Source organism: Cucurbitaria berberidis, assembly GCF_010015615.1.
Source record: "Cucurbitaria berberidis CBS 394.84 unplaced genomic scaffold K460scaffold_1, whole genome shotgun sequence".
Classification (NCBI taxonomy): domain Eukaryota; kingdom Fungi; phylum Ascomycota; class Dothideomycetes; order Pleosporales; family Cucurbitariaceae; genus Cucurbitaria; species Cucurbitaria berberidis.
The window spans coordinates 5,706,445-5,729,165 of NW_024468935.1; the positions used below are offsets into that span (position 1 = coordinate 5,706,445).

Consider the following 22,721-nt stretch of genomic DNA (forward strand, 5'->3'; position numbering starts at 1 on the left):
GCATGATCACGGGAAATCCAATACATTTTCAGATTTGCGATCAGAATGTTACGTGTTGCATACGGAAAAGAGCGCAAGTATATTTATACCCGGGGCGCATTATTTAACAACGACACTACATCTAGCTATTGGAAAACAATCAACTTGAGCCGCCCACAACTAGCCGTGTGTTGTCTTCTTTTCTACGATGGTCATTTCCGCATCTAGCGCTACTTGGCCATCGATTAGCTGTAGAGTGTCGAGTGAGTAAATTGGTCCATTGTATCGGGAGCGCGCATAAGAGAACCAAAGAACGGTTGATAGGACGGCGACAGCACCGAAGATGACTGAGGCATAGTTCCTAAGACGTGTCAGTCTCATATCGAAGCATAGGATAAACGTTGAGCTGGAAAAGGGGGCTCACATCGTTGTAGCCGTCAATGGCATGTAGACCGGGAATGACATGAAAATGAAAATGAACGCAGTGCAGAAGCAACTGATGATATCCACAATCCAACCAAAACGGCCCATTGACCAAGCGCTCGGGTGCTGCTTGCCATTCCAGCGCGCATACGTGGCATTTACGAAGATTGGCAGGAAGTATGACAGCTGGAAGAACACCAGAACTCCGGCCATAATACCGTAGAACGCGGTTGAGTTCCAGATATAAATGATAGGAAGAATCATTGTCGGGAAGAACATCAAAAGAAGTGCGTTGACGGGTACATCGTATTTCGGGTGTACGATGGAGAAGACTTGTGGAAGTGCCTTGTCGCGAGCCAAGCACCACACCATGCGGCCTGCGGCACCGTAGAGATCCACACCGGCCGCGAAGGCAACGTATGTGCTAATCATAGCTAGAAATATGGAACCGCCTGTGCTGCCTGTGATGTTATACAAAATCTGAGTGAAGGGGCTCGTAAGACCTAGTGGAGAGACAAGTACTGCGTCGACATCTCCGATGCAGAAAAGCAGGGCTATAATGAATGGGAATGTCATCAAGGCATTCAAGAGCACTTGTAACAACACTATTCAAAGATAAGTAATGACACATCTATACAAAGGAAAAGGGTGTGACTCACTGGCTCTAGGGATTGCAATTTCTGCATGCTCAACTTCTTCCGCATAATGAGTTGCAGAGTCTAAAGAGAAGAAGGCGTAGATGGAAGTTAAAAGCCTGTTGTGTTCAGCAGAGTTCCTATAGCTGGATATCATCTTGAGTTTACCCAACAATCCAGGCTATCTCATCACTTCTCCATCCGACCCCATTTTCAAAGTGGGTGAAGACAAAGCTGGCATCGTGTTTGTCCTTCTGCATTACAACCATGACGATGATCACAATGAGAAAGCCGGTAATGTGAACGACAATGACTAGCGGGAAGTAGTGTTAGAATCTTCTTCAGAAACCTGAGAGGTCGGAACTCACGGGCTATGTTCATCACATGTAAGAGCTTTATGTAGAAGATGTTTATGAAAAGGTAGATACACGTGATCAATACCGTGATCTAAAATGATCTCAAGAATTAGTCCAATTATCAAAGCATTTCGTCCGTGTTTCAGAATCTTACCAAGAATACATGCCAGGCGAGTGGAACATATCCCGGGTTCGCAAGTGAAGCGTACGCCTGAACTTGTACGGCAACACCCATTGTGCAGCTAATACCGCCTAGCCAGAGGGCAGCTATGGTCATCCAGCAAGTAAACCAGCTCTAAGGAAGGGTTATCAAATGTATTCAACACAGAGCCAGGAAGATTGGGGGTCTTACCAAGAAATTCCTGCACTGTGGAGGAGCGAGTTGGGCAACCCAATGGTACTGTCCGCCAGATGTTGGAAAGCGACTGCCGAGCCATTGTAAATCATGAGCCCCAAAGAGACGATTGGGTTATGGTACCTGGCGAGTTCGGCGAGCGAGCACGCAATGAAGATCATCCCAACTGAAGTCGCAACCCATCCCCACACCAGGGACACCGAGCTACCGGCGTGTAGAGACTGAGCCAGGGAGGCAACTAGCCCTTCCCACTATACACATAATATTAGCCCATTATACATTACCAGGTGTCTGAGTATTGGCAACTCACCGCGCCACTGCAGCATAACAAAATACCAAATGCAGACCAGAATCCGAACTTGCGATGTAACACTTGGTTCTGTGCGGCGATGCCATTCTGATGATAGAAATCTACCACATCATGATCCGTTGAGTTCTGGACAGTGTGCGAGACCTCAGCGTCTTTTGTCAAGGCCATGACAGAAAAAGTCAAAGGAGTAACAACGTAAATTATCAATAATAAAGATACCACTTCAATTTGCTGTTGTTGATACGGGTTCCAAGGTCTTAGTAGGAGTATTTAATGCATGCGGGGAAGCTGGGCGCATACGCTAGAGAGGTGCTAGCAGTCAAGCCTGCTTTGTTATCCGTGCAATCGGTTGCTCCTATCTCAGAACCGGCGATAGCTTAACAGGGAACACTAAGGCGTAGGCGCTTTTGATATGTTTTTTACTCCTATCTCTATAAGCGCTAATCTACCGTAAGGTGACTTTTTGTACCGGCTTTTAGTTGGTAAAAAAGGGTTAGTCCTAAATAATATTTAACAATATAATTTAAATATTTCTAAGACTGAAAGTATTTACAAATACCTCTCCTGCTATAGAAATAATATATTCTAACATTAAATATACTTATTCCGCCGTTATTCTGGAATATAATTATAGGGCATTTAATATAAAACGTACAGATAATAAGCCTCTTTCTAAAAAGACTATCCGTGCAGCCTACAACTAGGTACTCGCGCTAGTACTCTGTCTGCAGTAGAGAACAGTATGCACGTTGATAACGGAGGATTTGCTGGACTATACTTTCATTGGTTGGCTTCGGTTATCATTTACCCTTGCGCTGCCTTGCCCGCCACAGAGCGGGCGGATTATAGCTGGGTATTGGAGCTTACCCAAAAAGTAAATTTAAAATATAAGCTCCTAAGACCAGCCTACTGCAGCTCTCTCAACAGCCTTCGCATCCCGCAGTCTATCTCACGACTAATATTACAAAATCATAAAATTCTTGGCCCTTGACCAGATAAAGATGCCTTTCGATACTCTCTCAGAATCCCAATTCCATCATATCCCTCACCTGGAAGGAGGCCCGCCAGAGGTGTATTTTGGTGAGTTCTGACCAAACTTGTTGAGACAACAGTACTGAGAGAATATCATAGTGGACAGATTTGGAACGCCTAAGGGCCCGAACACAGAGAACCCTTTGACTGGTTCCATGTTCCTTCTGGAATACGCAGAAGTTTTTAACCCACCCCCCAAGTACATGTACGATGAATCGGGCGTCGTCATCAAAGGTACACTTTTTTCCCGCACCGGCCCTCTCTTACACAGTATAGGCTCCTTTGTACTAATTCTTGCCACAGGCCAGCTGATCATCACCGATGAATCTGGAAAGACTGCAACTTGCAACCCTGGAGATACGTTCTTCATTCACCGTGGGAGTACCATAACTTTCAGCACGCCCAAATTTGCCGTCGCTTACAAGGTGGCTGCACGTTGGAAGGATGCTCATTGATTAGTAGTACCAAAGTGCCTCAATTGGCAGATAATAAAACAAGAATTTATCTCTGCTTCTTATTTCAAGAGATGAGCCCCCACCACATATATTTGTTTTTGATATATCAGAATGAGCCCTTGTTCGTGAGTTTACATATTATGCTGAGGCTCAAATCCGTGTATTGTCGAGGTGGACTTGTGTGCCATGAGCTGCCACAACCCATTACGTCACGAATACCTCGGTCACCCCAAAAAGCACACGCTGCGTGACTGGATCCGGGATATTTCGCGTAGATCTGGGCTTGTATGATCCACGACAACGCTAGACTTGCGCGCGTGATCAAACTCCTCCAATATCAGGATCCTGTCTCCTATTCAAGACGAGATGGGGCTGGTAGCTGGACGCCTGGGGTCGATAGCCGCGACTCAGGCGATAAGGGCAGGTCTAGCCTTTGATAGGAAGTCGGAACACTTCCGCCATTAGCGTCTTACCCCGCATTCCCGGAAAAAACCGCCCGATAACGTGGTACTGTTACTGCGCATCTGGGATTAAGCAATTCTTCCGCGCGGACGTGCCAAATTCAGACATGGAACTAGTAGGGTCCCACACAGCGTGCGATACCCCATAGCTATAGTAGATGTCTATCAAACACTTTCAGGATGCTTTCAAGCGGAGAATACCGCAATATTCCGTGCTTGTGTGGCCAACATCCTCGCTGATGTTCAATTCAGACCGTGTGCCCCAAATAACAACGCTGTGAAACATCTTTGGCCTGCAGCGACAACGAATACCCTTGTCACTACTTTGGCGAATACATACAATGAGTACTGTTGCTGTTGCCGGCGGCTTGGGTGACCTTGGCCGGACCATCATCGACGCGGTCCTTGCATCGACACCACAGCACAAAATTCACATCCTGACACGAAAAGTAAGAGCCAATGTCATCTTATGAACTTTCAAACTAGTAAGCTAACTTCTCACTTCACAGACTTCGGGAGGGAAACATAAACCCCCACACGGTGTTAATGTCGTGGAAGTCGATTATTCATCACCCTCAGCGATGGCGCAGACGCTTCGCGACCTCAAGATTGATACAGTGATATCAACATTGAACCTCGATTTTGAGGTGATATCCCAGTCAAACATCAACTTGATCCGTGGAGCAGCAGAATCAGGCGTAGTGAAGCGATTCATTCCTAGCGACTTCAATGTAGACTACAGCCTCTCGGAAGAGTATGTTTATGAAACATATCACGCTCTAAAAGAACGCCAGCTAACGTGAGGCTCTTCAAAAAAGGATATTTCCCTATCCGGAGAAGGCTTTTCACCAAGCAGCTCGAGCGGAACTTGATAAGCATGCTGGCCTAACATACTGTTCCATCCAACCCGGAATGTTTATGGACTATTACGGCATGCCACATCTTGAGAATACCTACCTTAAGCCTTTGTACATCATTACAGACATTTTGGCCGCCAAAGCTGCCATACCGGGCGATGGGAAGGCCAAGATTGCCTTCACCTTCACCCGAGACATCGGTTTATACGTCGGTGCTCTCCTAGGCCTTCCAGCCGAAAAATGGCCACGCGACGCCATCTGCACGGGAACGCCAATCTCGTCGAACGAACTGGTTGAATTAGCCGAGGAAGTCACAGGCACCAAGTTTGATGTCTGCTATGACTCCCTCGCTGACCTGCGAGCTGGGAAAGTGACAGAGCTGCCGAGTAACAAACCGTTCTACAAGCTGTTCCCCGAAGGCAAACCGCAGGTAGATGCGCTTGCATGCAATTTGGGTGTTGCTATCGCGAATGGGGTGTACGATATCAAGGGAACGAGTCTGAATAAAATGTTTCCTGATATCAAACCGAAGCAGATGAAGGAGCTCCTTATTGAGTGCTGGGCTGGGAAGAAGATTGGGTAGAATTAAATGGTCATTTAGGGGTTAGAGTTTTGCTTGTAGGCAGCCAGTCAGGTTGTCGCTCACGCGTCACGTGCCCTCTTTGAAGAATAAGAAATCGTACAGTAAGCCCTTAAGATGTACATACGGTAATTATCAAAGCACATGTGTTATGAAATTCGGAGGTTGTACAAATGTGATTGAAGATAACAAAGGATTTGACGACGGTTGCTTATCTCCTTCGTCGGACTTTGCCTGACTCATTAAATCCGATGCTGCACCACCTTTCCGCAGACGGCACGCCAACCAACAATTACACTGATATGGATAACGATACCCATAATATCATAGCATCATCCACTTCATTTACAGATCATTGGCAGGTGCATAGTACGTATCTTAATATCTTGAGAAGCAATGTCGTCCTTTTGAGACCACTTTGGCACAGACCGTGCCTGTGCACCAGACCCAATCGCCCAATCTGCGTTTCATCCGAGCTGCATCCCGGCCAACGCCCACATGATAGACAGTGGCGCTAAATATTCCGCAATCACCAGATCGGGGAAAGTTCACAGCCATGGCTGTGGGGAACGTTGTATGCTTGCCTCGCACTAGCATACTGCTTCTTCCGGACCAAGATCAGACACGACTAGCGGGCGCCGTGCAGCAGCTGGCGAGAGGTACTTTTATCGCAACCAATGCGTGGACTCTATCCTTGGAATTCACTAGAAAGTTTGTTGTCTTCATCTCCCTCAGATCATGGCCTCCAATCCGTTTACTGTCATCATCGTGGGTGCTGGCTTCGCCGGCGTCACGGCCGCTATCGAATGTCGCCTCAGAGGAATGCGCGTCCTCCTTGTTGAGACATATCCCACAAGCAAGAAATACGGAGACATTATCGACTTCTTCCCCAATGGCGGCAAGATTATTCAGAAGTGGGCGGGCGGGCGCATTGCGCGCAATCTCATGGCCGTCTGCATCAACCAAGGCGACCGATTCCAGTATTATAAGTACGACGGGAAGCTTATCTTCGATGAGCCTTGGATCCTCAAGCCACACCACTTCTGGCAGCAGTACGCTGGCCATCGTGGCCAGATGCACGACGTTATTCTCGACTATGCGAAAGAACTGGGAGTGGAGCTGCGTTTCGGCGTAAAGGTGGTGGACTACTTTGAGTCTGAGAATGAAGCTGGAGTTGTCACCGACAAGGGCGACAAGTTTGTAGGCGATGTAGTCCTTGCCGCGGATGGCCCCCGATCGCTGGCGCGCCAAAAGGTCCTGCACCTTCCAGACACCAAGGTGAACAGCGGATATGCCATTTATCGCGCATACTATACCTTGACGGAAGAGCATCGGAAGAATCCCCTCTTAGCCGAGTTCTGCAATCCCAACAGGGATATTACAAAGATGTGGGTAGCCAAGGATCTTCACATGATCATCTATACCTGGATGAAAGGCAAGGAAATTGGATGGGTGTTGACACACAAGGTTCGTACTCCCCTGTTCCAAGCTTGTTTCTGACAGAAACGTTAACGCGGAGACAATAGGACGACCACGATATTGGCGAGTCATGGTCTTTCCCTGGCGACAAGAAAGATGTGCTCAAGTGCCTTGAGGAGGAAGGGTTTGAGGAGAAGCTGAAAGAGGTGGTGAAGTACACTCCCGCCGACTCCTTAGTCGACTACAAGCTCGTCTGGCGCGATCCGGTAAAGACGTGGCTTAGTTCTGGTAAACGAATTGCCGTCATTGGCGACGCAGCGCACTGCCACTTGCCTACCTCTGCACAAGGCGGGTCGCAGGCTATGGAGGATGGAGTAGCAGCCGCGGTAGCGCTGCACCGTGCAAAGGGCGACGCGAAGCTTGGCCTGCAAGTTTTCGAGCGTATCCGCTTCAATCGCTCGCATGTGGTTCACATGAGCTCTATATCTAACCGAGATGGTTACCACAATGTCGACTTTGACGGCGAGGAGATTCAGAAGCACCCAGAGATCCTGAACATGCCGCGCTTCAAGTGGGTGCTCGAGCACGATGCTGAGAAGAATGCCGAGGAGCACTTTGACCATCTGGCTGCTGACGTGCGGTCCGGCAGGCAGGGAACTTTGGAGGAGCTATCTGTCCCAGCTGGCGGTGGATTCGAAATTGAAGACAGGAGATACTCCGACGAAGCCGAGGTGCCTGTGCGGGCGAATTTGTGAAAAAAAAAAAATGCTCGCGGCGTCTGTCAGCAGGAAGAATAGAGACAATGCTTGAGAAGTATCCAATAGTGTATAAAGATGCTCGTGTAGATAGGTTACATCAATTCATTAGAATGTCTTTGCAGGTATCGCTTTTTTATAAACTATGTATCTACGTATGTACACTTGGTGAACTATTGAGTCTGTTCCCACGAAATGCTTCAGATAGCTGGGTGTCGGTGCTGAAATTACCTAAAAGGGCCTGTAGTACTTCATCATCGGCGAAGGGCATATCTGAATCAGCAATTACATGCTCATCCTCTTGCAAGGGTTGAGACCATGCTGCAATCATTGTTTCATAGCTGGCAGCAGGGTCCTCAATGGGCTCTACTCGATCGGCCAAATGGTCCAGTGTTAGGTCGTTGTTGAGCTGATTTGCGTACTTGGCAAGCCACTCAGGCTCAGAAGTTTCTTCGGCCGTGTGACCAGTTTGCCTAGGTATCTGGTCCAACTCTCTCTCGTTCCTCTCTCTTTGCTCCGAGTCACAGGCATCCGTGTCTGTAAAGGAGATGAATGGTGGCATTTCAAATCCAGGAAATCTCGCCGAAAAGCCTATGAATATCTCTGCATAATCTTGTGATTGGTTTGTAGGCAGAGGGGGAAACGTGTGTACTGTTTTGATCGCTTTGATCCAGGCCTGGGCGGGATGGAAGAAATGGCGCATTGCACCAAGCATAGTCAAGACTGCTTTCAGGTGCCGGGCAACTTGGGGCGACACAGAAGGACGAGATCTGTGTAGCTGATTCAAGAAAACAAAGGCGGCCTGATAACAGCTATAGCCTAGCATCGGAGCCTGTAGAGAGGATAAGTAAACGAAGGATAACATTGAAGCTAGCCTACCAGCAGAGTCACTCCACGTGACATGATGTGCATGCAGATGCTTGCAATCTGGGCGGCACTGACTTCGCACGCTGTTCTTCGTTCCTCAAGGAATTGGGCGGGTGCGTGTGGGTAGCTAAGTAAATTACAACTGTGATGTGAAGCTCCGTCCATGGAGGTGTCGATGACAGGGCGGGCAGTAGGGACCGGGAGAAAGACATTGTTTAACAGAATGATGGAAGCATGCCAGAGAACAATGGCAAGCCAGTCTTGAGTAGCGCTGCTCTCTTCCAGCTCGAAAGAGAGGGTCTCAGGCCAAGCAAGCCGCACTCGATCTAGAGACTGATGCAGTGCCATGAATGGAGACTTGGACAGCCATGGCAGGAGGGGATGATCTGAAAAGCCTAGCCTTGCTTCAGACTGCACTTGAGCCAGCAAAGAGCACATGTGACGAAGGCTCAACATGGTCTCAGGGCTTTCGTGGTAGTGGCTAGGATGACGCGAGATGCTTAACCCGGGGTGGCCCAAGGCCAACGACACCTCGCAAATGGAGAGAAAGTCAGACACAAGCCGGGTGGATGAGTGTAATCGTCGAACCTCCTCCTGTCGTTGTTGTGGTAACTGTTGTTGTAAGACCAGTAGGCGCACCAGACTTGCAGCTGCCCCTAGGTCTGACCAAGCTTGAACGGCGCTTCCATGGCTCGTGGTATGTATAATGATTGCACAGTAGGATTGGAGGACAGACAAAATGGCGTCTAAGCTGGCAGCAGAGTCGAGTGCTGCGCGCACCAGGGTGACAAACAGGCCCTCGGTTCGCTCGCGCACCTGGTGGTCCTGAAGATATCGGTGGCTGGACCACGGAATCGCAGCCGTGGCAAGGGCATAGCATAGGTAGGCGGGGCACCTGTGCTCGACGACTAGGATGCGGAAGTCGCTCGCTCGTATAAAGAGCGGGTGCTGTGGAGCGACGGCGGAGAAGAAGATGTCGAGGAGAGGCGGTATGAGGGCTGCGAGGGCTGCCGCGTCATGGTCATGGTGGTGCACAGTGGCTTGGGAGGCCAGGTCACTGTGAAGGAGATCTTGCAGGTGCGGGGGCCACGAGGGCGTGACGGGAGACAATGGTGGGTTGGAAGCCAGAGGTGGAGATACGGAAGAAGGGGGTTGCCCAGGTTCGCGCTGGGGCGCAATACTGCTGTCGTTGTCGAGGGACCTCGCCTGTTTGCGCCCGCGACGCTGTCGCGTATAGCTGAATTCGCAGGCCTGACCATTCCTCTGGCACATGAAGCAGGGCGCGGTGCCACTGCATTTTGCCTTGCGCTTGCGACACGGCTCGCAGGCAAACGTCTGCTTCGTCCTGGTCGATGGACCTGTGGTGGTGGTGGTAGTGGTGGTGACGGCGGCGGTGGTGGTCAACACGGACATGGTAAAAAAAAAAACTCCCCTAGCGAAGACGACGCGCAGCAGCCTTGCTGATAACACTTCACTCTGAGATTGTACTATCTATAGCTAATCCCTCTTGGACCGACCTATCTCTCTCTCTTATCGCCCTGGCCGGCAATGGACAGCCACAACACCCCGCACACAATGGACAGCCATGGCACCCCCGCACAGTTTACGCAGCCGCAGACTAGCACGAGCAGGACAAGCTGTCACGCAGCGCACTGGAGACGCGCAGCCTCACCACACTGCATCTCTTATCGACAGCATGGACTTGCGCGTTGACATTGTTCGTCGTGGCGGTTGCGCAACCTGCGAAGCGCGAGGCCTTGGCTGCGACGAGGCGCTGCCCGCCTGCAATGCCTGTCGGCTCGCACAGCTGCCATGTCCTGGCTACGCGGTGCATATTCAGTGGCCTACAGAGCTCCTCGACGTCACACCCACTGCTCGTCCCCTCCCTAGGCCCGCTGCCTTCTCGTCCTTCGGTCTACCGTCCAAGGAAGACGGACTGGTTCTTCACTTTATGAAAAACGTTGCCAGATTCGCCCTCGCCATCGACTACCACGGCAATGGCTATCGCAAGTTTGCAACACTGGCCCTGCATGATCCCATGATCCTTGATGCCGTGCTCGCCGTCGCCCGCTCGCATCTCAGCCGCTGGCATGGCACTGTCGACGTCGAGTCGCGATTCTATCTGAAAAAGGCCATCGGCCAGCTACAGCAGCGCTTCCGCAGCCCGCATCTCCTCAAGAGTGAGACGACTGTTGTTGCCATGCTGCTGTTGGCTACCTATGAAGTCTTCAACGGCTCTTCCAAGTGGAAGCACCACTACCATGCCATCGCTGGCTGGACACAGGCCTTCTCGGCCGCCGTCGACCTCGACCCCTTTCTAAAGACGTGGATCACCCTCCTCGACACACAATCCGGTCTGAACTGCGGCACTGCCCTCATCCCCCAGGTCGCCGCCTGGACAGCGCCTTCTCCTGCACGGCCATCAACAACCTCTGCCATTGATCCATTCCTGGGCTGCTCAGTTCATCTGCCACATCTTATGGTACGTCACGAGTGTCCAAGCTGCTATTTGCGTCGCTAACCATGACCTTCTAGCTCCAAGGAGCCCAGCTCTACCAGCGGGTCAGCGCAGATGCCGTCTCGTCGGAAGAGCTAGAACAGCGCATCGACTCTCTCCAGGCGCAGATACGTGCTTGTGAAATAGTACCCTCAGACAGAGATCCTCCCTTTTTTGCTATCACGTGCTACAATGGGGTGGAAGCCGTCACCGCCATGGACGAGTTCACCCAACACAACTATATGAACAAAGCCATTGCAACTGCTGAGATCTTCCGCCACGCCACCCACGTTTATGTGCATCGCATCAGAGGTGATGCAATGCAAGCTCGCGACGAAATCCAGCAGTCTGTCAACGCCGTCTTCTCTTGGCTCGCTCAAGTACCTGACGCAGTTGGTCCTGGGGCCAATGTCGGCTGGGCGCTTGTAGTCATAGGCACTGAGCTCGATGATGAAGAGAGACGCGAGTACATTAGATGCCGTTGGAAAGCGCTGCAGGTTCTTGGCATAGGCAACACAGAAGCAGCCGCGAGGTTATTGGAAGAGGTGTGGAGCAAGCGAGACGTAGCAAGACTCTTCAACGAGCCAATGCCTCGCTGGCAAGACGTGATGCGCAGCTCCGGTGCAGACCAGATCCTGATCTGAATTCATTTCTTACCGACAGCCGGGTAGGAAAATTGCCTTATTGGGTACCGGAAAAAGACCCCCCCGCACCTAATACCCCATCAAAAGCACGATCATCCCCGGGATGCTTCACAGACGTACGGTGCCCACCTCGTTTCACACCCAGCATTACGGATCATGACCACCATTACCATACGAGGTGCTGGGGACCTCGCCTTCCCCGTGCACTCTGGGCTATTCATCAACAATCAATTCGTGCCAGCTATAAGTGGAGAAACACTGGATACCACAAACCCAGCGACTGGGAACCACCTCGCAACCCTCGCTGCTGCACAGAAAGACGATGTCGATGCGGCGGTAGAGGCGGCTCAATCTGCCTTGCGTTCTACGTGGAAAACGACGTCCCCACCGGGACGCGGCCAGTTGCTGCACAAGCTCGCCGACCTTTTCGAACGTGACGCGGTCGAACTAGCTACCCTGGAAGCTGTTGATGCTGGTATTCTACTTGCAGATTCAACGCATCTGCATGTACCCCAAGCAATAGAGGTCCTTAAATATTATGCAGGATGGGCGGATAAAATCGACGGCCAAGCACTAGAGATTCCCAACGGTATGGCATTCACCAGGCGCCAGCCTATCGGAGTGTGCGCAGCTATTGTGCCATGGAACGCGCCTCTGTATGTTTTCTTTTGGCTGCATTGTATCTTCCAGTAGCTAACTTCTCAAAGCATGATCACTATATGGAAGCTGGCTCCCGCAATTGCCGCCGGTAATGCGCTAATTATTAAGCCCCCAGAGCTCTGCCCGCTCTACGCTCAAAAGTTAGCGGCTCTCGTGTTAGAGGCTGGCTTCCCACCTGGTGTGGTCAATATCTTGAACGGCTACGGCCATCAGGCTGGCCAGGCAATTGCCGAACACATGAGTATTAGAAAGCTTTCATTCACTGGTAGCTCGCCTACTGGACGTCTTCTTCTGAAGGCGTCAGCGAATACCAATTTCAAGAAAGGTATGTGTATGCATTGTCTGAAATTAAAAACTTGAGCTAACCGTGCCCCAAGTGACCTTAGAATTGGGCGGTAAAGGGCCTTCTATTGTTTTCCCCGATGCAGACATCGAAAACGCACTATTCTGGACGACCCTAGGGATCACTGCGAATAACGGGCAAATATGTGCTGCTGGGTCGCGTATCTACGTCCACTCGAGCATCTATAATGACTTCGTGAAGGAATTTTCTAAGCGATCCGCGCGTGCAGTACATGGTGACCCTCTATTACCGGATACTACCAAGGGCCCTATCATCAGCAGCGCCCAGCATGCGAAGATTTTATCTTATATCAAGGAAGGGAAGTCGTCCAGTGCACGTCTTTTGCACGGAGGAGATTCGCTGGACGGCAATTTTGTCGCGAACACAGCATTCGCTGATGTGGGGGACAACGATACGATTATGAAGGAAGAGATCTTTGGGCCAGTTGCTGTAAGTTACACTTTCACGTTGTCGGCCCGTGTCAGGCTTGCTAACTCTTTGTAGGCTATCGCGAAATTTGAGACAGAGTCTGAGGTAGTTGGCAAAGCAAACGATAGTGAATATGGGCTCAGTGCTGCCATATTTACCAACGACGTGAACCGCGCTCATCGCGTTGCGGCCGCCATTGAGACTGGCCAAGTTACGGTCAACAGCTGGGGAACACTGAATGCGAATACGCCGTTTGGCGGTGTCAAACAGTCTGGGTTTGGCCGCGATATGGGTGTAGAAGCCCTGGATGAGTGGACGACGACAAAGGTTGTGAAATTTAATATTCTTCATACCCAGAACGACGCACCATCTAGTAGATTGTAGCAAATATCAATCAAGACTCATCTGAAAGCAGACTTGAGATTAAATCAACCTGCCATCTCCATGGTGCTACTAACATAGCTCTCCCTGAATACGGACATCTTCTATAACCAAATGCCACGAACGAACGCTTTGTTGGCTCTAGCTACTTTTTACTCACCTGGAACTGTCTCCAGCTCCTGATCTAGCTATGTATCGACCTTTTCGCCTCGTAAAACTGCGCAGGCTAATATCTTTCTTTGTAATCACCTCTCTGGGCGTTGTCTACTATAATCTTGACAGCATGCAGGGCCACTAATACGAGGCGGACTTTAACTTAGGCCATGGCAATTATTCTCAGCATTAGAGTTCATACAATAAGCGGGAACCAAATACCTGTGAACACTTTTAGGGATTAAACTATCCTCCACTCCTACGTAGAGACAATGAAAGAACGCATTCGGCTAGCTGCGGTAGTTGCCATGAGCCAATGAACGTTTTATCCACCAACGCGCTAAACCATTATCGATTGCCGCCTAGAACGGAGAACGCGTCGGAGTACATCGTGTCGAACACATCGAGCTGAAGTAACCTGTTCTAATGTAGATCTTCCAGCTTCAAATCACTAGCTTCCGCGGTCCACATTCCACCAGCGGAGCACGCGATGGTCAGGCTATGCATCCCGTGCCTTGGTGGGCGCCTCATTTTCCTAGCTTTGAACATTTATCCTATCCGTCCACTTCTTGCTGACCCAAGCTTTGATATCTCTTCAATCCTCATCAGCTAGATCTTCGTCATTCTCATTACACCCAGACATCATAATGGCTACGACAGATGGCCAGAGCTGGACCCCTACAGAGGGTCTGAAGCGTGGACTTCCCTGCCTTGGAGCTATTAGTCCCCCCAAGTTTCAAGTTCCGGGTGTTCATGAGACTCTAGATGTTATCGTTATCGGTGCTGGATATGCTGGTCTTGTGGCTGCACGTGACCTTACCACGCAAGGTATGCGCGACTCCCCAAGTCTCCCCGTCTTTCCCCTTGGCTGACTGGTTCCGGTTTGTTAGGCAAAAAGACTCTTTTATTGGAGGGTAGGGACCGCATTGGTGGTCGCACATGGCACGGGACGCTCGATGGCTTCAACTATGAGATGGGAGGGACCTGGATACACTGGACAATGCCTCACATTTATCGCGAAGTATCTCTTTACGGCCTCAATGACGATTGGATTGTCAGCCAGCAACCGGGTGGAAAGCTAGACTACGCGACCGTGGTAGCTGGCGAACGGAGGGTAGATTTGACCCACGACGAAGAGGCGAGTCTCACCGAAGCTTGGAGGTAGATTTCGATGTCTAATATTTCACAGGAAGCCATTATTGTCAGAATTTGGGGGGAGTTCTGTAACATTGATGGAAACTTTGCGAAGGATGCCATGCCATATCCCTTCCAAGGAATGCGAAATCGGTCTGCCATGACCGAAATCGATCAGCTATCCTGCCGCGACCGCTTGAACCAGATCAAGCACAAGTTTAATGACGTAGAGATTACCGTTCTGGAGAGCATGCTTCTGCAGATGGGTGGGGGACCAATTGAGAGAATGGGCTTGTTGGATGCTATACGCTGGTTCGCCCTTGGAGGTCATACGCCGCTTGGTTTGAACGCCATTGCATTGAGCACCCGACTTAGAAGTGGCCAAAGCACACTGCACCGCAAAATCTTCGACCATGCCCGCTGCACAGGCAAACTTTCCTACAGCTTCTCTACCGCTGTTGATCGTATCGAAGACCGTGACGGTTTGGTCAGGGTAACTAGCAGGAATGGCCAGACATGGAAAGCTCGCAAGGTCATCTGCACCGTACCACTCAACGTCCTGGGAGACATCTCTTTTAATCCACCTCTTCCCACCCTGAAAGAGCAAGCGATCAAAGAAGGCTCTGTCCAGCACTGCAACAAGGTCCATATTGACACCGAGGGCGCAGATTTACTGTCGTATACGGCCTGGGCTTCGCCTGGGAAGGGCTTAGTTGCAGCGCTGGCCGATAATCTAACCCCCGCCGGTGATACACACCTTGTAGCGTTCGGCCCCTCCCCTGGCAGTGTCGGTGGGATTCACCTGCATGAAGGTGTTGACCAGCTCAAAACCGCTGCCGAGTACATCATTCCCACAGATCAGAAGATCAAGCGCCTTGTATGTTTCTACTTTCATCATCCCTACCCGCTTCACGAGCCCCTATTAATCGTTTAACACTAACACATCACAGGTATACCACGATTGGGACAAAGATGAATTCTCCAAGGGAACGTGGTGCTTCCTACCGCCCAAGTTCGTGAGCAACTACCTTGATGCTTTGAATAGACCCCACGGCAACGTCCTCTTTGCAAGCGCTGATTACAGCGATGGCTGGCGCGGCTGGATTGATGGCGCTGTGCAGTCTGGCGCAGATTCTGCCAAATATGCTATCGAAGTTTTAGGCTCTTGTAATACCCTAAGATTATGAAAAAGATGTTAATCTAGCATAGTAAGGGAAGGTCTAGACTTACGCTATAAAGTTATAGAATGTCAAAAGATTTTTTTCTTGTTGCTTAGCACAACTAGCAGCCTATACAGACTTACGATCGGAGATATGACCTTTTTTGTACATCATGATATTATGGTCTGGAGACTCGGTACCCTTGTTAAACATAGCGTCATGCGTCGAATACGCAGGCCTCGGTTAGAAAGGAAGCTGCCGCTCCTCGTTGCCGTTCTCCAAGCTTCCTATACCCCACATTCTAATAAGCTTGTTGCGCTAATGTAAAGAGTTTCTCCGATGCATGAACATCGATATATAACGCTACCCAATCACATCTTCGGCTTGCTGGCCTTCCCCACTTCCCGAGCGAGTCAACATGCATCTGCGATGTTCGATCCCCGCAGAACGTTAAGACGCGATGTTTGCAAACGGGGGCTTCGCCGATGCTGGAGTCATGAACCATGGATTATGTACGTACAGCGGTCAATTTCGCGGCGCAATACATACCGCGGCAGCGATTGCGGAGCAGGTGAGGTTTTGTATATAGCGTTGACGACCTCGTTTTATCTTGCCAACGTAATTGCCTGTCATGTCGCGTGCCATTGTACTAGGAGCTGCGCTATACTTTGGCTTAGCGAACTGCTACTCCAACTCTTCAGCTCCAACTGTTGAGGTCAAGAACGGGTCGTACTACGGTGTGCACTCAGCAGAGTACAACCAGGACTTCTTCTTGGGCATTCCGTATGCCCAGCCACCAGTGGGAAGTTTGCGGTTCAGGAATCCAGTGAGCTTGAATGAGAGCTGGAACGATGCAAAAGCAGCTACGCAGTACTCAAGCGAAGTACGTACAGACCTTTCTTTAGCCAGCTCCCCCAAGCTAATTACTATTCGATAAGTGCTACGGATATGGTTCGGATCAATGGAACTACGCAGTTTCCGAGGACTGTTTGTATGTCAACGTAATCCGTCCAGCAGGTTTCGAGAATCAAAAGCTCCCAGTTGCGTTCTGGATTCATGGCGGCGGCTTCTTCGAGGGCGGAGGTATTGACCAGCGCTACAACTTATCTTTCACAGTAGAGAACTCTGTGAAGATCGGTAAGCCTATCATCGGCGTAAGCATCAATTACCGATTGAGTGCTTGGGGATTTCTCAGCGGAAGCAAAGAAGTACAAGACAATAATGCTCTGAATCTTGGACTCAAAGATCAGCGACTAGCACTAGAATGGGTCCAGGACAATATCGAGGCTTTTGGTGGTCAGTTTCAACTCCCAGATCGAGGCCGACTGAGCTGACAAGGAGCAGGCGATGCTGAAAAAGTGACCATTTACGGGGAGAGTGCAGGCGGAGCGTCCGTTGGCTTCCACCTCACAGCCTATGGTGGCCGCGACGATAAGCTCTTCCGTGGTGCCATAATGCAGAGCGGCAATCCTATCAACTTCGGGGTCTTGAAAAATCCTTTGAGTAATGCGGATTGGTACAACGAGCTCGTCCGCCGGACAAGCTGCGGCAATTCGTCCAGTACATTCGAATGTCTTCGCCAACTGCCTGCCGAGCAGCTCAACACAGCCATCAACACCACAAGCCCGGCATCAAATCTTTCCATTATACAATTTATGCCTGTATTAGATTACGACTTCATAAAGAAGCCCACGTCTCTTCAGCTCAAAGCTGGCGACTATGTAAAAGTCCCCATCATATCCGGCGCCAATTCAGACGAGGGCAGCGCATTTGGCCCGTCGCCGGTCGAAACGACTGAAGATTTCTACAGGTACATGACAAGCTCCGGTCGTGGTAACGTCCCGCCTGCGTTAGCAAAGCAGCTACTGGAAGCATACCCAGACGACCCATCAGTCAACGTAATCGCGAACCTGGGCAACTCCAGACCCGGCCCACCGTTTGGTGCGCAATTCCGCCGGTCAGCATCTTACTTTGGTGATATGGTCTTCATTGCCAACCGCAGGCTGACTTGCGAGACCTGGGCCGCTGCCGGTCTATCGGCGTACTGCTATCGCTTCAATGCGATCCCCGCAGGTCTACCACCAACGATTGGAGTAACACATTTCCAGGAAGTGGCTTTCGTGTTCCTTAACCTCGAGGGACGGGGTTATGTACCCGCTGCGGTGCCTCCCTTCACCAATAAAAGCGAGAGCTACCGCGATCTTGCTAGATTCATGAACAGCAACTGGGTAAGCTTTGTACACGACTTGGACCCGAATGCGTGGAGGGAGAACAACGCTTGGAATGGAACAGAAGCGCTGTGGCCAAAGTATGATGTCGCGAATCCGCTAGACATTGTGTTCGATGCCAATGTGTCGAGCCATACGGAGCCAGACACGTACCGCAAGAAGGGAATGGAGTTGATTAACGCCAATAACTACGAGGTGTTCAATCGATGAAGCATAGTTCATTGCTATATATATATCAAAGACGAAGTTTCCTAAGAGACAGGTGACGCTTTATTGTCTTCTCGACTTGCCTAGGACACACTGAAGACTTTCTAGCCTACTAAGCAAAATTAGTCTAGTTCAAACTAGGAAGGGAATTGTGTTATGTTTGTTACAAGGCCGACCTCGGATTCGTGCCAGTGCCATGTTCGTTTAGGAGTTAGCTAAAAAGGTGTTGCTTTTCACGACTGGCGTGCAAGACATTGCTAAGACTCATGAATGCGTTCGAACTAGTAGAGTGAATGCCAGTTTGCCGTAAATAGAGTTTGGCATTAAAAAGTTAATTATTTATACAACAAACGAATAGCTTGTACATGAAGTGCTCCGATCCTACTGCGCCAAAGATTCTACGGTCCTAATCTTCAGCTCATGAGCAAACGCGTGACAGCACCAACATTCAGTGTCCTTAAATCACTATAGTGCTGCCCTGTCCCTAAAAACACCACGGGGATGCCTGTCGCATGCACCATGGACACCAACGTACCCACCATGTCGCCGACAGTATCACACTTGGAGATGACGAAGCCATCTAGCCTTCTTCCTGCGCCAAACGAAGCGTTGAAATTCCGTGCTTGCGCAACCGAATCGGTGCCGACGAGGGCTTCTCCGACCATGAGGATCTTGTCTGGGTTGGCGAACTTGGCGAACTTCTCTAGTGAGCTCATAAGCCGTTGGTCGTTATGCCGTCGACCGGCAGTGTCAATAAGGACAACGTTAAAGTTGTTTTTCTCTGCATAGGTAACAGCGTCCGCGGCGATGTTCGCTGCATCCTTTCCGTAGCCTTTCTCGAACAAGTCGACTTGACCGCCTTCACGCTGCGATAGTTCCTTGAGTCTATCGACATGGACTCTCAGCTGTTCAACAGCGCCACTTCGGAATGTATCCGCCGCAGCGATGAGGACGCGGTGGTGGTTCTGTAGGAGGAAAAAAGCGATTTTGGATAGGTTGGTTGACTTGCCTACGCCATTTACACCAACAATAGAGAGGACGTATGGTCGTGATGTAGTAGAGTTTGTGTGCTGGATTTCGCGGAGGAGGTCGAGGGAGGATGTGGGCGTGAGGATCTTGGTCAGCGCCTTTTCCATGGATGACTTGAGTGTTGTTTCGATTGCTAGATTACGTCAGTCTGCAAAAGCGAAAGTTCTGAGGAAGTACTGACTGGTAAAGCTGGGCGTCTTCATTCCCACGAGATCGCGCTCCACGCTGTCGCATAACCGCACCGCTGCTTGAAGGGCGACGTTTTTGCGCAGGAGATGTTCTTCCATACCCTTGAGGGGTTTGATCAAGTCGTCTTTCGTGAGTGTCTTTCCGCCGACTACATTTCTGAACAGGCCTCCAATTGCGCCTAGACTTGATCCGACAAGACCGGCTGAGGCTGTTGATGTAGTGTCCTTCACCTTTTTTGCGTTCTGCTCGGCAATAATGGCATCCATCTCGTCATCCAGATCCTTCAACACAAATTCGCCCTTGTTTGTCGTGCGACCCCATGTCTCGGGTCGGATCTCCTCGACAGCCTCGCTGGCCGAAGTCCCGTCACGTATATCCGCCTGGGAGTAATCGAGAACCGAGTCGTCCTGCTCTTCTGCGCCAAATTCGCCCCAGACCCTGCCCTTCTTTGCTGAACCCTTGCCCTTCCGCTTCGTGGACCCCTCGTCTCCTGATGATGCAGGTGCTGAGCTGAATGCACTCGCTTTCTTCTTGTCTCGCCGCGACATCTTGCCGCCAAGCGGTCTCGCCTTTCCTGTCACCAACTGACTGTGTGCCGGTGTCGTGGGTCGCGAAGCATCTGGTGTGGGTACGGGGGTCGAGTCGGCGCTCGTATCGTACAGGGCTCGTTGCGGCTTGGATAGGATTTTGGGTGCCGCTGCGCTCTCTTCGGCGCTGTCATTGTCTGTACTCGAGTCGGGCGTGGTGAGCTTGATGCTGGGTGCGCCAGAGTCGCTCGCTCCTTCCAATTCGTGCATTTGGCGGTCGAAGTAGGAGCCAAACTTGTCGCAGTTGACGACGCTGCTGTGCTCCGTCTTCAACTGCTCGCCATAGAGGCCGACAAACAGGGCGCGGACATTGTCGAGGAGCTTGTCTATCCAAGTCAAGTGGACGAGACTTTGGTACACTGCCTAGCAAGCGTTAGCTATATCTATTCTGATAGTAGAGGGAAAGCCGGAAATACCACAAAGATGAGCCCTAGGTCTTTTGCTGCCGTCCACTTCAGTGTGTAGCCCTCTTTCTTGTATGTAGGTTTCGACCCTGCATCCTCGGCCTGGGGTTGTATGCGCTCCTCGATGAAGACCTCGCGAATTAAGCTGTTGATGATATTCGCGCCGACGGGGGCATATGTGCGCGACCACAGGACGACACCTGACGAGGTTAGTATCTCAAAGGTATCTAACATGCTCAATGCTCTTGCTGCGGCGAGTGTAGAGTGAAAGTGTGCACGAGTACTAAATGGTGGCACAAGTGGTGGGTTATGAGGGGGGCTCGCCAATGACGTCCGTGCTGCACTGGCCAGATGGGCTCGGAGCTGAGGTGAGCTGCACCGCAACTGTGTGGTAGGCAACAGAAATTCAACAACTGGAACTGCAACCTGTTCCATTCGACGAGCTTGAACACCCTCTTCTCGTCTCACGCATCGCTCTCAACACCACTGTCGCTACACGATTGACTTTCTCACACGCGCCGAAATGCAGCGCCCAAGCTACAACAACCCGCCCGCGCACTCACCACCACGTATGTATACCACGTGAAGTTATCTCTCGAGCTCTTTCACCCTGGCATACCGCATTCGTTGTTATATTTAAACTCAAAGAATGCTAATCACCTACCAGTTCACCATCCTATCCCACAGCATGTATCCACAGTCCCACAGCTACGGTCACCGCCTCCTCCGCTACCGCCCTCACAACCACAAAGCGCATATGGATACGGGCAACAGGGCGGCGGCATGCCTCAGCAGCAGCAGGGTGGCTACAACATGCAACCCTCTTTTGGTGGCTTCATCAATGATCCCACCACCCAGCTAGGCTTCCAGATGGGCAAGAGTGCCATGGATGCCGGACAGCAGTACATGGAGCAGAATGTAAGTTACAATACTTGCCCCTGCCTACCGTTTCCTTATTCCGGGGTCTTAAAGACGATGGATGCTAACATATCCAGCTCGGTCGCTACGTCTCCGTCTCGGCACTGAAGCACTACTTCAACGTCACAAACTCCTACGTACTTACCAAACTACGCATCATTCTCTTCCCATGGTGGCATAGGCCGTGGTCACGACAACAGCGCCATAGCCCCGACCCCTCAACCGCCGCCTCGTCGCTCTACCTCCCACCACGTGAAGATGTGAACTCGCCAGACATGTACATCCCCACCATGGCCCTTGTAACATACATCTTGCTTGCGACACTATTAGCGGGATTAAGAGGTGCATTTCACCCCGAATTACTCGGATACACGGCGACATTGGCGATTTCTGTCATGTTGCTCGAGATCCTCATCATCAGGACCGGCACCTTTCTGCTGGCCATCAGCAACTCCTCCCAGCTTCTCGACCTCGTAGCTTACAGCGGCTACAAGTTTGTTCACGTCATTGTGGCCCTCGAACTTACCTACCTTGCTTCTTTGCTTGGCTTCGACGGCGCATGGGTTAGCTGGGTCATCTTCCTCTACTGCTTCGGGGCCAACGCCTTCTTCTTGCTCAGGAGCCTGAGATATGTCTTGCTTCCGGATCAGAGTGGGCAGGGCATGGGTGTTGGAGGCAACGCAGCCGCGGGGTACACGGTTGCGCGTAGCCAGAAGAACCGAAGAACGCAGTTCTTATTTGTTTACAGCTATGTGGTTCAATTTGGGTTCATGTTGTGGTTGAGCAGGGTTTGAGGGTTAACGAACTTGGAACGATAACCATGAATTTCACGGGTGAGAAGAGGAAGAAGGAGCCCGTCCAAGGCGGTTGATGATGTTACATGTCTCCTTAGAGGCAGAACGAAGAATTTGTGCAGAGGGCACTTCGCGCAGCCCGAGACACATGAAGCAAGAGACATTGTTTGGAGAGGTGTGGAATTAGCGAACATACAGTATATCAGCATCCGCTATTTCGGACGCGAAGTGCTCCATGACAAACCTATCACCGTGTTGCCAATGTTGAGGCTTTTTCGCATCGCAGGTTATGTATCAGCAGAGTGTAGAGGCTCAAACTCTACATAACGAGCGTGTACTATACAAACAACAATATCAGTATCATTACAGTATGGCATCTCAAAGTAACCCTAATCGTCCGCAAGGGCTTGCACTGGTTTGAATGCCATCCAGAAGTACCTAGGATTATTTTGAAGGGAGAGACATCAATAAGACCTCGGG

At 50.7% G+C, this 22,721-nt stretch overlaps 11 protein-coding genes across 11 annotated transcripts; 8 read left to right on the forward strand and 3 right to left on the reverse strand.

Annotated features, from left to right (window-relative positions):
- Positions 1-159: 159 nt before the first annotated feature.
- K460DRAFT_413169 (amino acid transporter) lies at positions 160-2,226 on the reverse strand (the record flags this gene model as incomplete). Its single annotated transcript, XM_040937593.1, has 9 exons — positions 160-340; positions 404-1,007; positions 1,062-1,156; positions 1,206-1,350; positions 1,406-1,484; positions 1,548-1,688; positions 1,746-1,818; positions 1,872-1,999; positions 2,059-2,226. The coding sequence occupies 9 exons, from the start codon at positions 2,224-2,226 to the stop codon at positions 160-162; spliced, it is 1,614 nt and encodes a 537-aa protein (XP_040794193.1).
- A 768-nt stretch (positions 2,227-2,994) lies between these two features.
- Positions 2,995-3,601, forward strand: K460DRAFT_413170 (ethanolamine utilization protein). Its single transcript, XM_040937594.1, has 3 exons — positions 2,995-3,138; positions 3,190-3,324; positions 3,394-3,601. The coding sequence occupies exons 1-3, from the start codon at positions 3,060-3,062 to the stop codon at positions 3,543-3,545; spliced, it is 366 nt and encodes a 121-aa protein (XP_040794194.1). The 5' UTR covers positions 2,995-3,059; the 3' UTR covers positions 3,546-3,601.
- Positions 3,602-4,201: 600 nt separating this feature from the next.
- Positions 4,202-5,587, forward strand: K460DRAFT_391875 (phosphoserine aminotransferase). The gene is made up of 3 exons (XM_040935850.1): positions 4,202-4,455; positions 4,516-4,760; positions 4,825-5,587. Exons 1-3 carry the CDS (start codon positions 4,348-4,350, stop codon positions 5,444-5,446), a joined length of 975 nt encoding a protein of 324 aa, XP_040794195.1. The 5' UTR covers positions 4,202-4,347; the 3' UTR covers positions 5,447-5,587.
- Positions 5,588-6,065: 478 nt separating this feature from the next.
- Positions 6,066-7,744, forward strand: K460DRAFT_324710 (salicylate hydroxylase). The gene is made up of 2 exons (XM_040930575.1): positions 6,066-6,910; positions 6,970-7,744. The coding sequence occupies exons 1-2, from the start codon at positions 6,182-6,184 to the stop codon at positions 7,615-7,617; spliced, it is 1,377 nt and encodes a 458-aa protein (XP_040794196.1). The 5' UTR covers positions 6,066-6,181; the 3' UTR covers positions 7,618-7,744.
- K460DRAFT_391877 (uncharacterized protein) lies at positions 7,738-9,897 on the reverse strand (the record flags this gene model as incomplete). Its single annotated transcript, XM_040935851.1, has 2 exons — positions 7,738-8,449; positions 8,497-9,897. 2 exons carry the CDS (start codon positions 9,895-9,897, stop codon positions 7,769-7,771), a joined length of 2,082 nt encoding a protein of 693 aa, XP_040794197.1. The 3' UTR covers positions 7,738-7,768.
- Positions 9,898-10,069: 172 nt separating this feature from the next.
- Positions 10,070-11,625, forward strand: K460DRAFT_401650 (uncharacterized protein; the record flags this gene model as incomplete). The annotated part of the gene is made up of 2 exons (XM_040936437.1): positions 10,070-10,966; positions 11,020-11,625. The coding sequence occupies 2 exons, from the start codon at positions 10,070-10,072 to the stop codon at positions 11,623-11,625; spliced, it is 1,503 nt and encodes a 500-aa protein (XP_040794198.1).
- On the forward strand, positions 11,380-13,474 carry K460DRAFT_38730 (putative aldehyde dehydrogenase). The gene is made up of 4 exons (XM_040935637.1): positions 11,380-12,281; positions 12,333-12,610; positions 12,663-13,078; positions 13,133-13,474. Exons 1-4 carry the CDS (start codon positions 11,782-11,784, stop codon positions 13,439-13,441), a joined length of 1,503 nt encoding a protein of 500 aa, XP_040794199.1. The 5' UTR covers positions 11,380-11,781; the 3' UTR covers positions 13,442-13,474.
- A 748-nt stretch (positions 13,475-14,222) lies between these two features.
- K460DRAFT_324714 (flavin-containing amine oxidase) lies at positions 14,223-15,912 on the forward strand (the record flags this gene model as incomplete). The annotated part of the gene is made up of 4 exons (XM_040930576.1): positions 14,223-14,419; positions 14,482-14,733; positions 14,785-15,602; positions 15,676-15,912. The coding sequence occupies exons 1-4, from the start codon at positions 14,239-14,241 to the stop codon at positions 15,910-15,912; spliced, it is 1,488 nt and encodes a 495-aa protein (XP_040794200.1). The 5' UTR covers positions 14,223-14,238.
- A 417-nt stretch (positions 15,913-16,329) lies between these two features.
- On the forward strand, positions 16,330-18,381 carry K460DRAFT_424487 (carboxylesterase family protein-like protein). Its single transcript, XM_040938218.1, has 3 exons — positions 16,330-16,768; positions 16,824-17,181; positions 17,227-18,381. The coding sequence occupies exons 1-3, from the start codon at positions 16,517-16,519 to the stop codon at positions 18,321-18,323; spliced, it is 1,707 nt and encodes a 568-aa protein (XP_040794201.1). The 5' UTR covers positions 16,330-16,516; the 3' UTR covers positions 18,324-18,381.
- A 232-nt stretch (positions 18,382-18,613) lies between these two features.
- On the reverse strand, positions 18,614-20,833 carry K460DRAFT_298877 (P-loop containing nucleoside triphosphate hydrolase protein). The gene is made up of 3 exons (XM_040929776.1): positions 20,542-20,833; positions 19,531-20,488; positions 18,614-19,482 (listed from the first exon to the last, which is right to left on the reverse strand). Exons 1-3 carry the CDS (start codon positions 20,761-20,763, stop codon positions 18,734-18,736), a joined length of 1,929 nt encoding a protein of 642 aa, XP_040794202.1. The 5' UTR covers positions 20,764-20,833; the 3' UTR covers positions 18,614-18,733.
- A 68-nt stretch (positions 20,834-20,901) lies between these two features.
- Positions 20,902-22,623, forward strand: K460DRAFT_362393 (ER to Golgi transport protein-like protein Yif1). The gene is made up of 3 exons (XM_040932633.1): positions 20,902-21,098; positions 21,197-21,447; positions 21,525-22,623. The coding sequence occupies exons 1-3, from the start codon at positions 21,053-21,055 to the stop codon at positions 22,239-22,241; spliced, it is 1,014 nt and encodes a 337-aa protein (XP_040794203.1). The 5' UTR covers positions 20,902-21,052; the 3' UTR covers positions 22,242-22,623.
- The last annotated feature ends 98 nt before the right edge of the window (positions 22,624-22,721 follow it).

Bases quoted from the DNA above. Each gene is read 5' to 3' on its own strand.
- K460DRAFT_413170 (XM_040937594.1), top strand. From the start codon at position 3,060: ATGCCTTTCGATACTCTCTCAGAATCCCAATTCCATCATATCCCTCAC. The intron at 3,139-3,189 runs GTGAGTTCTGAC...AGAATATCATAG, and splicing joins CCCGCCAGAGGTGTATTTTG to TGGACAGATTTGGAACGCCT. The intron at 3,325-3,393 runs GTACACTTTTTT...TTCTTGCCACAG, and splicing joins ATCGGGCGTCGTCATCAAAG to GCCAGCTGATCATCACCGAT.
- K460DRAFT_391875 (XM_040935850.1), top strand. From the start codon at position 4,348: ATGAGTACTGTTGCTGTTGCCGGCGGCTTGGGTGACCTTGGCCGGACC. The intron at 4,456-4,515 runs GTAAGAGCCAAT...CTCACTTCACAG, and splicing joins TTCACATCCTGACACGAAAA to ACTTCGGGAGGGAAACATAA. The intron at 4,761-4,824 runs GTATGTTTATGA...TCTTCAAAAAAG, and splicing joins GACTACAGCCTCTCGGAAGA to GATATTTCCCTATCCGGAGA.
- K460DRAFT_324710 (XM_040930575.1), top strand. From the start codon at position 6,182: ATGGCCTCCAATCCGTTTACTGTCATCATCGTGGGTGCTGGCTTCGCC. The intron at 6,911-6,969 runs GTTCGTACTCCC...CGGAGACAATAG, and splicing joins GATGGGTGTTGACACACAAG to GACGACCACGATATTGGCGA.
- K460DRAFT_38730 (XM_040935637.1), top strand. From the start codon at position 11,782: ATGACCACCATTACCATACGAGGTGCTGGGGACCTCGCCTTCCCCGTG. The intron at 12,282-12,332 runs GTATGTTTTCTT...AACTTCTCAAAG, and splicing joins GTGCCATGGAACGCGCCTCT to CATGATCACTATATGGAAGC. The intron at 12,611-12,662 runs GTATGTGTATGC...CCGTGCCCCAAG, and splicing joins GAATACCAATTTCAAGAAAG to TGACCTTAGAATTGGGCGGT.
- K460DRAFT_424487 (XM_040938218.1), top strand. From the start codon at position 16,517: ATGTCGCGTGCCATTGTACTAGGAGCTGCGCTATACTTTGGCTTAGCG. The intron at 16,769-16,823 runs GTACGTACAGAC...CTATTCGATAAG, and splicing joins CTACGCAGTACTCAAGCGAA to TGCTACGGATATGGTTCGGA. The intron at 17,182-17,226 runs GTCAGTTTCAAC...GCTGACAAGGAG, and splicing joins CAATATCGAGGCTTTTGGTG to CAGGCGATGCTGAAAAAGTG.
- K460DRAFT_298877 (XM_040929776.1), bottom strand. From the start codon at position 20,763: ATGTTAGATACCTTTGAGATACTAACCTCGTCAGGTGTCGTCCTGTGG. The intron at 20,489-20,541 runs GTATTTCCGGCT...AACGCTTGCTAG, and splicing joins ACCTAGGGCTCATCTTTGTG to GCAGTGTACCAAAGTCTCGT. The intron at 19,483-19,530 runs GTCAGTACTTCC...GACGTAATCTAG, and splicing joins GAAGACGCCCAGCTTTACCA to CAATCGAAACAACACTCAAG.
- K460DRAFT_362393 (XM_040932633.1), top strand. From the start codon at position 21,053: ATGCAGCGCCCAAGCTACAACAACCCGCCCGCGCACTCACCACCAC. The intron at 21,099-21,196 runs GTATGTATACCA...ATCACCTACCAG, and splicing joins GCCCGCGCACTCACCACCAC to TTCACCATCCTATCCCACAG. The intron at 21,448-21,524 runs GTAAGTTACAAT...TAACATATCCAG, and splicing joins AGCAGTACATGGAGCAGAAT to CTCGGTCGCTACGTCTCCGT.